Source organism: Eumetopias jubatus, unplaced genomic scaffold, assembly GCF_037043125.1.
Source record: "Eumetopias jubatus isolate StellerSeaLion01/CBP00866 unplaced genomic scaffold, mEumJub1_p1.0 scaffold_13, whole genome shotgun sequence".
In the NCBI taxonomy this organism is placed as follows: Eukaryota; Metazoa; Chordata; class Mammalia; order Carnivora; family Otariidae; genus Eumetopias; species Eumetopias jubatus.
Window position 1 is genome coordinate 107,872,144 of NW_028274819.1, and position 15,672 is coordinate 107,887,815.

The 15,672-nt window shown below is 44.9% G+C and overlaps 1 protein-coding gene across 4 annotated transcripts in view; it reads left to right on the top strand.

Annotated features, from left to right (window-relative positions):
• Nucleotides 1-1,527: 1,527 nt before the first annotated feature.
• Nucleotides 1,528-15,672, top strand: part of EXPH5 (exophilin 5) — a 68,210-nt gene continuing 54,065 nt past the window's right edge. For 2 of the 4 annotated variants that reach the window (XM_088017394.1, XM_088017395.1), the window contains exon 1: nucleotides 1,528-1,844. In XM_088017394.1, coding sequence (XP_087873520.1) covers nucleotides 1,528-1,844 — 317 coding nt within the window. The remainder of the gene's footprint in view (nucleotides 1,845-15,672) is intronic. The other 2 variants (XM_028105887.2, XM_088017396.1) reach the window with 1 other exon arrangement.

A 15,672-nucleotide genomic window follows, 5' to 3' on the forward strand; every position in this document is an offset into this window, starting at 1 on the left:
GACTGCCCACTTGCATGTACGCACTGATCTTTCTTCCACATTTTTCTTGTCTAAACCCAGAAATATTTTCAGTACTTTGGAGGCAGTCTTTTTTTTTTAATTTTTTATTGTTATGTTAATCACCATACATTACATCATTAGTTTTGGATGTAGGGTTCCATGATTCATTGTTTGTGCATAACACCCAGTGCTCCACGCAGAACGTGCCCTCTTTAATACCCATCACCAGGCTAACCCATCCCCCCACCCCCCCAGAACCCTCAGTTTGTTTTTCAGAGTCCATCGTCTCTCATGGTTCGTCTCCCCCTCCGACTTACTCCCCTTCATTCTTCCCCTCCTGCTATCTTCTTCTTTTTCTTTTTTCTTAACATATGTTGCATTATTTGTTTCAGAGGTACAGGTCTGTGATTCAACAGTCTTGCACAACTCACAGCGCTCACCGTAGCACATACCCTCCCCAATGTCTATCGCCCAGCCACCCCATCCCTCCCACCCCCCCCACCACTCCAGCAACTGGAAGCAGTCTTTGAGATGCTAGTGCACTGTCTACCCAGTGTTGCCCTCACCAGAGTGAGTCCCTTTTTTGTTTCACTGCAGCTCATTTCTCTGCCTTTGGAATTTTTAAGTGGCAAGTGGCAAAATCCGGGCTGTTTGGGACCTCTGGAGCCAGGCACTCCTGCACCCCAGTGCCCCCACTACAATACTTTTTAAAAAGCATATATATGACTACCTTTTGAAACTTCCATCCTATCTCAGAAGAATACTTTCCAGGAAAGCTGTTTCTGGTGGTTTCACAGGATTACATTTTGCTTTAGTCAGAGGATTAGGTGTTTGAAAGTGGCACTTGAATTACTTCTCTGAAATTATTAAGAAGATTATCAAATCTTAGAGAAAACTACAAACAGGTGATTTGCATCATCCTTTGCCCTTGGGGCTGTCTTCTCCTAAGATACCATAAACCATCTTGTGGTTTTTAAAAGTTTTTGGTTTTTTTCCCCTAAAGCTCGATAATGACTTTTGTAGGAGAATGTGCTGGGGGCCTCTGCAGGATGGGAGGCTTGGCAAAGAACTCATTTCCAGGGATACATTAAATTTAGCCCCTGGGCTTGGTCAGGCCATAGTCATCTGTGCATCAAGTTCAGCCCTTCTTGGTCTTTCCACTGGGGTAACTCTTGTACCAGATCTAAAGCTCCCACTGCAATTCTCCTTCCCATGGGCTGCTCTTTACTGAAAAGGAGGATTAGCTGTGGATCTCCTTCCTTTTCACTCCTTCCACGAGTCCAGCTGGACTTCTGAGAGCAAACAGCAACGGCAAAAGCAAATACTACGTTGGCGCCAACCTTTAAGCTCGGGCCTCATTTAGGTGCCGAAATACGTAGGATTGTTACTTTAACAAGTTTGACAGGCGGTGGAGGGGGAAAGGGGAGGGAAGAGAGGAGGAAGGGCCCGCCCCTTTGGAATTCGATTGGTTCCCTCTCTCGGTGGAGCCGTTCATTTCGCATCTCGGTTGGGTAGGTTGACAGAAACATGTCATTAAGGTGTTGTCGAAATGAGCCCTGTAGGTGTGGGCCGTTCCCTAAGTTTGTGGTTTTCGATTTTCAAAGGGGCGGACTTCTTATTGGCTATGGGATCAAGTTCCTGAAACTGGTCTTCTATACCTTGAAAAATGTCTTCGTAACAGGAGGCGCCAAGGAGCTTAAGTGTAATTCACACACAGTAGAGAATATGACGAAGGTTCCTCGGGGGTTTGATTTCAGTTTCTTAAACGACGAAGAGGCCAGGAAGATCCTTCAGGTGCTGGAAAGAAACGAGGAGCTACAGAGGTCAGAGAGGGACAGGATCAGGTACAGAACAAATTCCTTTCTCTTCTCCAGGGGCCTGGCTCCCGCAGGGGCCCCCCCACCCCATCCTCGCCCCGGACCCGGGCGCACGCGGAGGGAGGTGCGGAGCCTTCGCGGCGCACCTGTCGGGGCCTCGGGACGCGCAGCATCCGCGCGGGAGAGCTGCGCTCGGCTGCTCTCTTGGGGACGGTGGGATGCCTGGCTGGCTGGTGCTTTGCCCGCGCGCGGCATCCCAGACGGGCCACAGCCTGCGGGTCTCTGGTGCCGCAGGGCGGTGAGCGACCCTGCCCTCGCCGTGCTGGCAGGTTCTTTGCAGCGTTTCTCTCCGAGTGGGTCCCGCCGAGCTGCCGCGCGCCGCGGGCAGGGACACGTGGGCGGCGGTGGGCCGCAGGAGTCCAGGCAGCGTGGGGGCAGTGCGACGACACGGCGCCGCGCTCAGGTGCCCTGCGGGCGGTGGCGGGCCGTAGGCAGGGTGCGCCCGTGAAATGGGCTGGGGGCGCTGCGCCGGGCGGAATCGTGGCGCGCGCGCGCCCACGTGCTTCCTTGCCCGGGTCCTCCAGGCGGTCCGCCCCGACCCAGCACGCTCTCCCGCGGCCCCAGAGACGCCCCCCACCCCACGCTGACCGGCAGCGGCTCCCAGGAGAGATGGCATCTTACTGGCGGCGAAGTGGCCCCACCCAAAAGGCCACGCAGTTCCAGGAACTTACCACATTGTGTGGAGTGAACCGGCCTCGGACTGGGACGCGCCGAGTGGCTAGATGGGTGGGTCTCCTTGCGTGTGGTGCTGCCGGGGAGAAGCTGCTGCGAGATTTCACCCCTGACCTTACTATACAGTGTTACAGGTGGGGATTTAGATACCAGAGACTGATATTGACAGGTAATTGCCTGGGATGTAAATTAACCAGTTTTTCTGCTGGGAAAGTGTGGGATAGGTCCTGGAATGAATACGAGGACTTGCTCACCAATTCTAGAAAAGACTCGTTCAAGGCCTGCTCCAGTTGACTCTGGAAGGGAATTCGGGGCATCACTCTCAGACCGAAAAGTTCATCCTTGATTGGAATTCAGAAAACCATTTTGTTTGCGAGCAACTTCTTGGTGATGTCGGTTCTAGGTTTCCACCTCCTTCCAAAGATTCCACTGGCCACCCCCCCAAAAAAACTCCGAAGATACTTTTCACATGGGAAAACCCTAGCTGGTCTTCACGGAAGCAGTTAGAATACACTGGGCCCAAAGGCCTGTCTTTACTCTTCCCCAGCGGATACAGATCTTGTGGGGAGAGACGAATATTTGAGGGGTGAGAATGTGCATTTCACCCATCATACTCTGCTTTTAGAAAAATAGGCTCCATCACTTCCTCACTGTGTGAGCACAGTGTGTCCACACCCACACGCATCCACGTGCATGTACCCACACATATGCATGTGCCCTACACACAGGCACACCCAGCCTTGGGAAGGAGAACTTTAGAATAGTATGTAGTTTGTTTTCAACACATTTCCAAAAGGACTAAGAAACTGGTGGCTCTCAGTGTGTGTCCTTGGAGGCGTTTGTTGTCTCTAGAGAGGATGGGGCTTCTTAAGTGATCCAGTATATATATTTGGGGAAATTGAGGGGAGAGTTAGGAAATAACAGAAGAAAGCTTCCACTTAGGATGTTACTATCAGTGTGGCTTCTCATGAACTATGGTCCTAGAAATAGTAAGATTATTTAGTTTAATTTTCATTCAAGGGAATTTTGACTTTTTATATCTGAACTCTGCTTGCCTTGTTGTGTTTCCTCAATAGCAGCTCATGGTGCCAGGACAGCCGCCTTTGGGGGTTCTGGAACTCCACGTAGGGGGCAAGGCCATTGGGCTGGGCCTCAGAAGGAAGGCTGAAACACCCTTTCTGATTGCATGGCACTAGCATTGTAACTGGGACATCAACAGAAAAAGGCATAATGCTAAGACAAGATCAATACTGCTAATGATTAAACTATTAAAAATAATTACCCCAATAATTTAAAAAATGTCACCATTAAAATATTAAAATAATTTAAGGACAGCAGACACTTGGGCCAAATGCTGAAGGCAATTATTTCTAGTACTTTGTTCCCCCCTGGCTAATTCCTGAATCCCACTGTCAGATACCCATCGCTGGATAGCTGTGTCCTGGCCTGCGTACCAGCTCACGTGCATGGGTTTCAGTAGCAGATACTGACGTGTGGAGAAGGCCTGAGATAACATGTCAGCTTGGCTGCCGCTGCTCATTTTCTTGGTATGTGTGATCACATTTTCCAAATCAAAAGTCAGACCACGTGACTTCTCATACAAGAGTATTATTTAGGAGACAGTACAACAGGCCTATGTGAGAGACTGGGAGGGCTTTTTCCTACGCAGGTTTCCCCCATTATCCAAAAATAAAGCATTTCCTATGAAAGCTTCATAAGCCCGCATGGCAGAAAGGAAAGAAACGATTGCCATGAATTTATGTGGAAAAATTTCTGAGCACTCCCAGGCACCAAAGATAACCTCTTTTCGGCTTTCCTAAAACCTTAGGATGCGTCTTGATAAATGATGCACAAAATAAATCAAGATAAAGCATAGATGTTCACAAACACAGTTCAAAACTACGGCGGCCTCAGGACGCCTGAGCAGTTCAGCGGGTGGAGCGTCTGACTCTTGATTTCGGCTCAGGGTCTGATCTCAGGGTCATCAGATCGAGCCCCTTGTGAGGCTCGGCACGCAGCATAGAGTCGGCTTGAGAGTCTCTCTCTCTCCCTCTGCCCCTCCCCCCTGCACTCTCCCTCTCTCTAAATAAATAAATAAAATCTTTTCTTAAAGTTTTAAAAAAATAAATCATTAAAAAAAAAGCTACTGCAGCTTGGTGCTGAGATGCTGAGTGTGGCTCCTCGGGGAAGGAGCTTGGCAATATACCACTCTTTGCCGCTTAGGCTGTGTGCTGCCTCCCTGCAAAACATGTGTTACACTCTATTTTTGCTTTTTGCCTTTTCTCATAAAAACAAAAATCCTCTTCGGATTCCATTTGGTTGGCAAAAACAGGGACTAATGGAGGTCGTTCATAAAAGTGAAGTGGCCTAAGGCAAGCTTTGGAAAACGGGGTGGGAGGGGGGAGTACTTGTGATGAGAAGCAGTCTCAGGATCTCTTGGCTAGGACATTAAGGGACTAAATGGAGGAGTTTGGAAAGGTTTCTCATTGGGGGACAACCGAGGAGTTCAGTTGGGGCTATGGTGGGCTTGAAGTGTCTACAAGACAACTAAGGACTATCCTATAGTTAGAAACCTAGAAGGGCAGTGTCATGCAGGGCTGGAGATGCCCAGAGATTGATGAGGGAGTAGTTGAGTTCACCGTGCAAGAGTCCAGAGCCCCACTTAGAAATGCTCCTGAACACACAGATCTACCCCTGGTCTTCCTGCACCGGTACCAGACCTCCCTGGCTCCAGCTTACCGGGAAAGTGTTTGCATTAAATATTACTGTATTCCTGATATATAAAGATTTTATTCAAATACTGAAGAAAAACACCAAGATTCAAACTGATAAACAGCCAAAACAGAAATAAGGTGTTCATGCTAGAAGATATCCCAACAGTAAACAAAATGTTATGGGAAAATGTTCACCCTCACAGTAATAAAGAAATGAAAATTGAACTCTTTAAAAATGACAGAAAAAAAAAAAACCTGTTGGTGAGGTTGGGTGTGAAATGGATAGATTCAGCATACTGTTAGTGGTATGCAATCCTTTTGGCGAACAATGCGGCGCTACCTATAAACGTATGCCTTACCCTTGATCCAGTCTCCAATTCTTGGATATTTCTCATGAGTACGAGTCTGAGGTGGGAGCAGATGGCCACACCAGCAATTGTTAAGTGCTGCCTTTTTATGTAATAATAGTAATTACTGTGATAATAACAGCTAACATTTATCGATCCCCTACTGTGTACTCAGCACTGTACTAAACATGTTATATGTATTTAATTAATTGTCCCAATAACCTCATTATGTACGCACTTGAATTTCCATTTCATAGAGAAGGAAACACAGCTTAACAAAGGTTGAGTATCTTGTCCAAGTTAAGCAAAAGGGCCGGAATTTAAATCCAGATCTATCTCAAAATGATTTTACCCATCAGCATTGAATAATCCTCACCACTGTCTCTTGGGTTAAATAGTGTTGATGGCTTTGTACAGAAGGGAAACTGAAATAGCTCAGTGTGAAGGAACTTGCCCAAGGTCACAGAGATCTTAAGCAACAGAGCTAGAATTTGAACCCAAATCTATCTGGCTCTAAAACCTATATTCTTTCCACTCTGCTGTATTTTTCCCTGAGGAAAAAAAAAAGAATATATACCTGCAGATATTCATTGCAGTATTACAAAATAGCAAAATAGTGGGAAAATAATAGCAAAATAGTGGCGAGTTTCAAATCTAAATATCCAATAAAAGCACAGTCATTATAATGGACAGTTATGGAGATAATTGTATCTTAACCAGTGTGATATTTGAATTTTACATTTTCTGACTACCTCGTTGTCAAGGTTGTATAGACACCTCAAGTTTATCATGAATACAGTTGCGGGACAATGCGTGAGAGGCATTGTTCTGTGAAAAAGCAGAACAGAAAATACCGCCTGTGTGTTGCTGCAGTTTCTTGAAAATAGGCAAAATAGGCAAAAATCTATGCTTCTCCTTTTGGTGAATCTCTGGGGTCTGACACAACTCCTGGCACGTGGCAAAGAGGCACCGAAAAGTTTCCTGGGCGGTCAGGGCTTGCTTCTTGCCCAGCACTGCCAGGATGGGGAAGGGACCCACGGTAGGTTGGGCAGGAATGCTGGGCACATGCCGCCTCCCAAGGCTCTAGGAAGGCAGATGAGGGCAAAGGGATTGGGTTTCCTGGCTTAGCAGCAGAGACACCACAGACAGGCAAGGTGCCTGCCTGTAATAGGCCTCCAGAGAAGACTTGATGGGGGAATTCTGCACGGGCCAGAGTCAGAGGCTTCTGCAGCCTAGCGTCTCTCCTCATTTCTCCCTCTCCTCGTGTTTCCCCAGCGACCCTCTGCCCAGCCTGACGGGATTCCTCCCTCCTCTGAACCCCGTAAGGCACAACCGTCTGTGTTACATTGATCCGGTTCTGTCTTGTGAGTCTGGAATGTGTCCTACAGAAATACTTTGAGAGACAGTTCAAGAGGTAGAAATTACCACTGAAATTCCAATCTGACAGTTCCACTTCTTGTGGAAAGGGTTTTTCCTGGGGCTATTGACTTGGGAATGACTTCTCAGACCTTACACAGGCTGTGGTTCTAGCCTCGGTGAGAATAAATGGCTGAGAGTTTGAGTCACAGTTCATTGGCAGGTGGAAATTTTCCCCATACTTCTCTCACACCTTGGAGGAAATTTTGTGTGTGTGCGTGTGTGTGTGTGTACATATATATACCCAAATACACACACACATGTATACTATATGTACATACATATTTAATATATAAAATCTGAAAAGCATCTTACTTTGTCACAAGTCTTTGAAAAACACAGCTACCTACTTATTACCCCTGACACGACCCCCAAGCCCGCCCACCCCGTCTCATAAACGTAACTGAAATAGAGAGTACCAAGAGATTATATTAACCATGAGTTGATATCACAGAAGAGATATCAATAAATCAAGACTATTTGTTTTTCCTATTGCAGAAAACTTATAAAGTATAAGGCATCACAGCGCCTGATGTAATCAAATTGTAAAATGGCATGTCTAAATTTAGACTCTCTGAGCTCAGCGGCAAGGCTGCGGCCCAGACCAGAGGGAGTGTATATTTCAAAATGGCCGAGTGCCCGTGGCTGTGGACGCTGGAGCAACCTGCAGAGATTAAAAGCCAGATACACAGTCTCCTGCCCCAGGCCCTCCGCCTGTCCTCTACTCTCCCAGCCAGTGAAGTCGGCCTCTGGCTAACAGACTTTCAGGAAGCACTGGGCTCCTGGTCATGGAATATCTACTATGCGCCAGACACTGGGTTGGCCCAGGAGAAAATAAAACCTAGACTCTGCCCCAGATGGCTTCGGTCTGTGAATGGTCTTGGTTGGTGGTAAGTCCTGTAAGATGAAGTGTTTGTATAAACGTAGCTTGCCCTCCAGCAGCCCTATGTGGCCTCGGGAAAGGGACCACGAGAACCATCTAGAAGTCACAGGAGTGCCCTGTGGGCTTGTGTGTCCTGATCACCTAACAAGGTGTGGGATTCACATGAATCTCTCAGATGTCTGCAGCTTCCAGTAACACCCAATTTAGTTCATTCCTTTAATCCTAGGGGAGAGTTTGTCTCACACATCCTCTCCCATCTAGTGACTGCCCTGGATTGGTCTCCCTGGGCAATACATGTAGAACTACTCTCATATTACACTTTCATACCCCAAGGTTCGGGGACAGTGTCCTTTTTAGGCTGTGTGACATTATAACTCCTGTAGCTTTTTCCAGGTCTTTCCTATCTGTTTGTTTTTAGCTTCATCATAATCGATAGAGCAGGCACTTTTGTCTTTTTCAAAAGCTAATGGTAACCACAGTAGTTTAGCCCTTGCTGTGTGCTAAACTCTTTATGTGCGTTTGCTCATTTAATTCCCACAACAGCCTGATGAGGGAAGGGATATTTTTTATCTCCTTTCTGCTGAGGAAGCTTAGGCGGGAGAAGGAACCTGGTTGAGGTACTACTGCAGGAAGTACTGGTTTTGTGAACTCCATGTGCCTTTAATTACTGTGCAGCCCATCACAGCACGGAGATGTTTTCCCATTAAAACTCTTGTGTCCAGGAGGCCTGCGTGGCTCAGTCGTTAAGCGTCTGCCTTCGGCTCAGGTCATGATCCCAGGGTCCTGGGATCGAGCCCCACGTCGGGCTCTCTGCTTGGCGGGAAAGCCTGCTTCTCCCTCTCCCACTCCCCCTGCTTGCGTTCCTGCTCTCGCTCTCTCTCTCTGTCAAATAAATAAATAAAATATTAAAACAAAAACAAAAACATTAGAGAACATACAATGCGAGGTTGCCATGTGTCCAACTAAAAGTTATTATTAAGGAAAAGGGCATATGGGATGCTAGGGTACCACTAGTGGAATCGGCCATATATAGGCAACATTGCAGGCAACCATTTATGTTTTAGAAAGCATGTGTGCATTCTGTAAGGATATGCTCCAAACCGTTAATGGCGACTATCTCTTGCGCATATTTAAAGGGACTCTAACCCTCTTACTATTATTTTATTTCTTATAATCATCATAGGTTAACTAAAAAATGGCGGCGGTTTCTTTTGATAATAAAGAAATACAAAATGTTTGGCTATGTTTTTTAACTTTGTAAGTATATCTTTTGAAATGATTTGTTTTTAAAAATACCCGGATTTTTTCCACCCTCTTCTTTATAATGTTTTATATATATTGTAATGTTAATGTATTCATAGGTCAGTTGCGTTCTGTACATCAGTCTTGAGTTCTATGTGGCTGAGAATTGTCTTAGGGATGGAGAGCCTTACACACCTAGTAGGTAGGTGCTCCATTTCTAATTAAATGGACCTTAACTTACATCCGTGAAGGAATACAAAGGAAGGGAAGGAAAGATTTGGGGAAACCAAGGACAAAGAAGGTCAGGTTAAGGTTAGTCAGAAAACATGTTTCTCTGTTTAGCAAACTTGAGTCTTAGAACAAGTCTGGCTAAGAGTCCCGCTGACTCAGTTCGGGTCTATTCTTCTGCAGTTAGTTCTGCATAGGCTGTGATATTTGAGAGCTATAGCCTCACCTCACTCTCCTTCCCAAGAATGTTTCCTTATTGGCATTGCCAATGGCCCTATTTAAAGGTCATACTTAAATATCAGCGTGGCATACCACAGGGGCCAGCTTCCTCATCGCTCTGTGTGTTACACTTTCTAATGATGACAGAGGGAATTGGGGTCAGCAGTGACCAAACTCCACACTTCCCAAAGAAAGGTTGTGGTGTTTTATATTTCTATCAGGACTGCTTTGGGTTCAACTTTGAAATAATGCATTTCGCAGCCGTTGAAGGGGGCAGGGGGCTGGGGGGAGGGGAACCTGGCAACCACAGCTCCATTCTCCAGGTGTGTCCAGAAGATGTGTTGTGCAGGTGTTGGGAGGGGCCGTGCTCCCTCTGAAGGCACCAGGCAAGGGTCTGTTCTGGGGCCCTCTCCTAGTTCTTGGTAGTTCCTTGGCACATGGGCAGCATAACTTCAGTCTTCTCATGGTGCTCTCACCATGCACATGTCTATCTCTCTGTCCAAATTTTCTCCTTTCCGTAAGGACACCAGCCATATTGGATTAGAACATACCCTAATTGGGGCACCTGGGTGGCTCAGTTGTTAAGTGTCTGCCTTCAGCTCAGGTCATGATCCCAGGGTCCTGGGATCGTGCCCCACCTTGGGCTCCCTGCTCAGCAGGAAGCCTGCTTCTCCCTCTCCCACTCCCCCTGCTTGTGTTCCCTCTCTCACTGTCCCTCTCTGTCAAATAAATAAATAAATAAATCTTTAAAAAAAAAAAAAAGAACCCACCCTAATGATTTAATTTTAATTTGAATACCTCTGTAAAGCCCCTATCTCCAAATAAGGTCATATTCTGCGGTACTGGGGGGGGGGTTACGACTCTAATATATATATTTTTGGAGGATACAGTGTAACTCATAATAGTAAGGCTGGTTTTGTATTTTGAAATAAATTACTGTGAACCCACCATACAACAGTCTAAAGAAGAAAAGCATGATCACATTGATGCAGAAAAAGCATTTGACAAAGTTGAACATGCATTCATGATAAAAACTCTTTGCAAGAAAGAAATAGAACCTGATGAAAGGCATCTGCCAAAAAATTTATAGCTAACATCATACCTAATGGTGAAACACTGAATGCTTTTCCTCTAAGATATGGAACAAGGCAAGGATGTATAATCTCACCAGTCTTAATTCTACATCATACTTAAGGTCCTAGCAAGTATCAGCCAAGGTAAAGAAATAAAAGACATACATATGAGAAAGGAAGAAATAAACTATCCTTATTTGGAGATGATATGATTGTCTACAAAGAAAATCCCCCAAAAACATCTACCAAAAAAAAAAAAAAAAGAAAGAAAGAAAGAAAATTCAGGAACTAAGAAGTAAATTTAGCAAGGTGGTAGGAAACAAGATCAACAGACAAAATTCTACTGAGTTTCCATATAGTAGGAAGGAATGATTAGAAAAGCAAGGGAATTGAATAGACAAAACAATTTTGAAAAAGAATGAAGTTGGAAGAATCACAGTACTTGATTTTGAGACTTACTATAAAGCCACTGTAATCAAGATAGCATAGTATGTGTGAAGGGAAAGACATAGATTAATTGAACAGAAGAGAGTCCAGAAATAGACCCCAAAATACAGCCAGTTGATTTTTTTTTTTTTTTTACAAAAGTGCAAAGGCAATTCAATGAAGGATAGTCTTTTCAAAAAATGGTGTTGGGATAATTGGGCACAAGGCTAGAAATGTTTTCATCACCCAAAATAAAACCCATTAATTATTCTTCATTTCTGCCCCTCCTCCCCCCACCACATCCCAGTTACTGGTAATTGCTTTCTGTCTCTATGGATTTACCTATTCTGGATATTTCTTGTAAATGGAATCATCCAATATGTAACTTTTTGTGTCTCTTTAGTTAGCACAATGTTTTCACAGGTTGATTCACATTGTAGCATTTATGTGTACTTTGTGCTTTTTAATAGCTGAATGATATTCCATGGTATGTATATACCACAATTTGTTTATCCATTCTTCTGATGATTAACATTTGGGTTGTTTCCACTTTTTGGCTATTGTGAATAGTGTTGTTATGAACATACATCTACAAGGATTTGGGTACCTGTTTGCAATTCTTTGAGGGTATATACCCAGGCGTGGAATTACCGTGATATTGGGTCATTCTATATTTAACTTTTTAGGCATCATCAAACCATTTTCACCCACATTGACTTTATACACTTGTGGTCATACTGTGCATATTTTTTTTTAAGATTCTTTTTTTCTTTAAGTAGGCTCCATGCCCAACGTGGGGCTTGAACTCACAACCCCGAGATTGAGAGTCACATGCTCTACTGACTGAGCCAGCCGGGTGCCCCTACACTGTGCATTTTTTTGCTTATTTATGTAACATCTAACATAAAAGCAACTCCTTCAAATTAAAGACTCATCGTCAATGACAGTTTTTGTGACTGCCCACCAACCATTCTACTGTATATATTTTAGAATTTGATCATTATAATATTTTAGCCACTTGGATTTTTTCCTTATTTTTTTGTTTCCTACTGCTTAATAACACTGTGGCAAACCTTCATGATTACATCCTTAATTCAATTTAAATTGTCTCCCTAGGGTAAATTCCACAAAGTAGAATCCTTAGTTTATAATGTATTTTCTAAATTCTTATTACATGTTACCAAATTACTTTCCAAAAAATGTTCTACCAAATTTCACCTTGACTGGCAGTGTGGGAAGCCCCCTATTTTACCATACAGTTATCAGCACTGGATAGTATTATTATTTAAAATAAATCTTTGCTAATTTTGCAGGCAAAAAAAAAAATTGACTTGATATCTAGCACTGGTTATAATGAACGTTTTTTCACAGGTTTACGACTTATTTACATTTCATGATTTATGAATTGTCTATTCATATCTTTGCCCATTTTAATTTCAGGATTTGTATTCAGAATGCTTCTTGTCTTACATAACAGTTCTAACCATGGCTTTAACAAATTGGGGATACACTTTTCTGACATAACAAGGTCTCTGGAAGTAGACAAGCACTAGCTGGTGTAGTGGTTTAGGATGTCAGGATGGTGTCTTGCAACACAAAATGGCTACAACTGCTCTGAACATCACATTCCTGTCCAAGACAGGAAGAGGGGGATATGGTGGAGCCAATTATACTTGTCCTTTACCCTGGAAGTAAAAGCTCTTCCAGATGCCATCCCCGCCAATTCCTCCTCGTGTCTCATTGACCAGAACCAGGTCATAAGGCCACCCTCGCTGCAAGGGAATTGGGAAATCAAGAAATGGGATTCAGATGTTAGGCTTAGACCAATCGTGATCCCTCCCCCGAAACTGAACACTTTGCTGCCCACGGCGAAACTAGAAAGGAGAGTAACTGGGGGGAATAGATTCTAGAAGGCAACCAACACTGTCTGACATAGAATCTCAGTGTGGTTTTTTTCTTACTGATTTATATGTTTCTCTATTAAGGAAATTGACTTTTGTCCTATTTATTACAATATATTTCCCAGTTTTCAGTTTGCACTTAACTTCTATTAATCTGAAAGCAGCACGAACTTTTTCCATTAAAAAATATTCTCGTAAGATTTATGCATATATTTGAAAGGGAGAGAGCATCAGAGGGAGGGAGAATCTCAAGTAGACTCCATGCTGAGCATGGAGTCTGATGCGGGGCTCAATCTCACAACCGTGAGATCATGACCTGAGCCAAAATCAAGAGTCGGATGCTTAACTGACTGAGCCCCCCAGGTGCCCCTCCATTTTTATATAACAAAATGTACCAAGTTTTTAAAAATTTTCTTTTTAAGATTAGAAAGTTCTTCCATCTAGAGATTAGGTCAATATCCACCTCTACCTTTTCAAATCTTTTTTAAAAACTAACTTTTTTAATGATCCTATATATATTTTATTTTTAAAGTAGGATAATCATATGGATTGATTTTTCCCCCTAAATGGCTAGCAAATTGTCCGGTACCATTTATCTCCATCTGCTTCTAAGCCTATGACTATTCCTTTTAGCAGGAGGACCAGGGAACAAACAAGCAATAACAGCAACAGAGTGTTGGTGAGGCGAATGCTACAACAACTCCTTTCATGCCACTAAGAAGGAAGTTGGAGGGAAAAGGCTTTTGTACAGAGAAGTGTGATTTAGCACATATATTAATACACATAGATGATGGGTCATGTTTCACTTCCTTCATCTCCTCATTTCCTATGCCAGGTGGCCAGCCCAACCCAGGGTAGACATTCATCCTGAGATCTACATCGCGTGACCTGGTTGTCTTTTTTTTTTTTTTTTTAAGATTTTATTTATTTATTTGTCAGAGAGAGGGAGAGAAGAGAGCGCACAAGCAGGGGGAGGGGCAGAGGAGGAAGCACGCTTCGCACTGAGCAAGGAGCCTAATGTGGGACTTGATCCCAGGACCCTGGGATCATGACCTGAGCCAAAAGCAGATGTTTAACCCACTGAGCCATCCAGGCATCCCCTGGTTGTCTCTTACATCTGGTTCTTTTGATAGTCAAACCAATACCCTGTTAGGGTGGCATAAGGTTTTCATTTATCACAAAATTAGTTTGCTTTAAAAATTAATCACATGGATAAGTGATTAAAGGGATTACTAGACAAACAAGCAAACAAAATTAAAAACCTCACATGTTGTGAATTTAACGTTTGCTGCTCTCAGGGGAGCCGGTAAAACTCTTTAGGAGATCACTGTCTGCACATCAATCAGGGTCCCACCAGAAAAACAGAAATTACGCCTTATTTAAAATAGAATATAGTGCAGTGAATTGGTTCCATGGTGAAGGAAGGAGGCGGAGAAACCCATCAGGGGACAATGACTGACTGCCCTGGGGTCAGGCAGCCAATCTGCAACACCTCCTGGGGAAAGTGTAGCGCCAGGGACTGGCCCCAGCAGGAAGCCTGGAGGCAGTGTTGTGCTGGTAACTGGCTCCCCTGGAGAAAAAGCCTTGATTTGTAGCACTGGCCAACTTTAAGCTAGCAATAGTTTAACAACCAGCTTGCAAAATCCCTGAGTATTTGGCCATCTGCCCTTGTGAGCCAGTACAAGCCAGCGCTGGTTCACCACTGGTTGGAGAGGAAAAGGGAGCAGGTGGTGTTACCCAAGCCTTGGCTAGGATCCCCCAAGAGACACTGCAACCGAGCGTGGCAGGCCTGTCTGGGGATTTGAAGATGTGGGGGGGGGGCAGTCACTTCCAGAAGTTTTGCACAAGGCAGAGGGCAGAGGAGAATACCCGGCGTTTTTCCTTCTCGCCCTCTAGCCTCCTGCAAGTGTCTGGCTGAAGCCAGCTGGAAGCAGCTGACAGTAGCTAGAGCCTGGAGCTGAAGCTTGCAGAGGTCATCCCCCAGAGCAGGGGAAGGACAGTTCCTTGCTCTTTTCTCTCCCGTTCCTGTTGTCCTCTTCTGTTGTCCTGCAGAGCCTGCATTTTCTCACTGCCCAGGCTTACATTGCTAAAGCTTTGCTTCCTGCCAGATGATCTGTGGGCATTTTCCTTCCCGTTATCCTGGACTACTGTCCATGCCCATCCTGTGTTCTTTTACGGTTTCTCTGGCTTCTGCACCTTTGGGGAGTTGCTCTCTTCTGCTCCCTGACTTTCTGGGTGTTCTTCCTCAGCCCTCCTCAGTGTCCATCACGCTCCGACTCAGGGTCTTTGGGTAGAAAGGAAGGGTGTCACTCAGGGCACCTAAGGTAGAACGGGCTTTGCAGAAAGGTTACACGTGGACTGAAGCTGGAATTTGAAGGACTCAGGGATCCAAGACGGCTCCAGGGACCAGCCACACGCTCTGCTCACTTGTCACAGCCCACACTTTCTTCCTCCCAGGGTTCTTCGGCTGACTGCTGCTTTTCACATTCTCTGGTCCCGATCCTCATGCTCAGGACCTGCATGCCGGGTCACCTGACGCATCTCTGGCCAGCCTGTAGACCGACTACCCTGGGGTCAGGCATCCAATCTGCAGCACCTCCTGGGGGCAAGTGTAGCACCGGAGTCCTAAGCAGGGGCCACAGACCTTCTAGTCTGGCTACAAGTGATATCATGT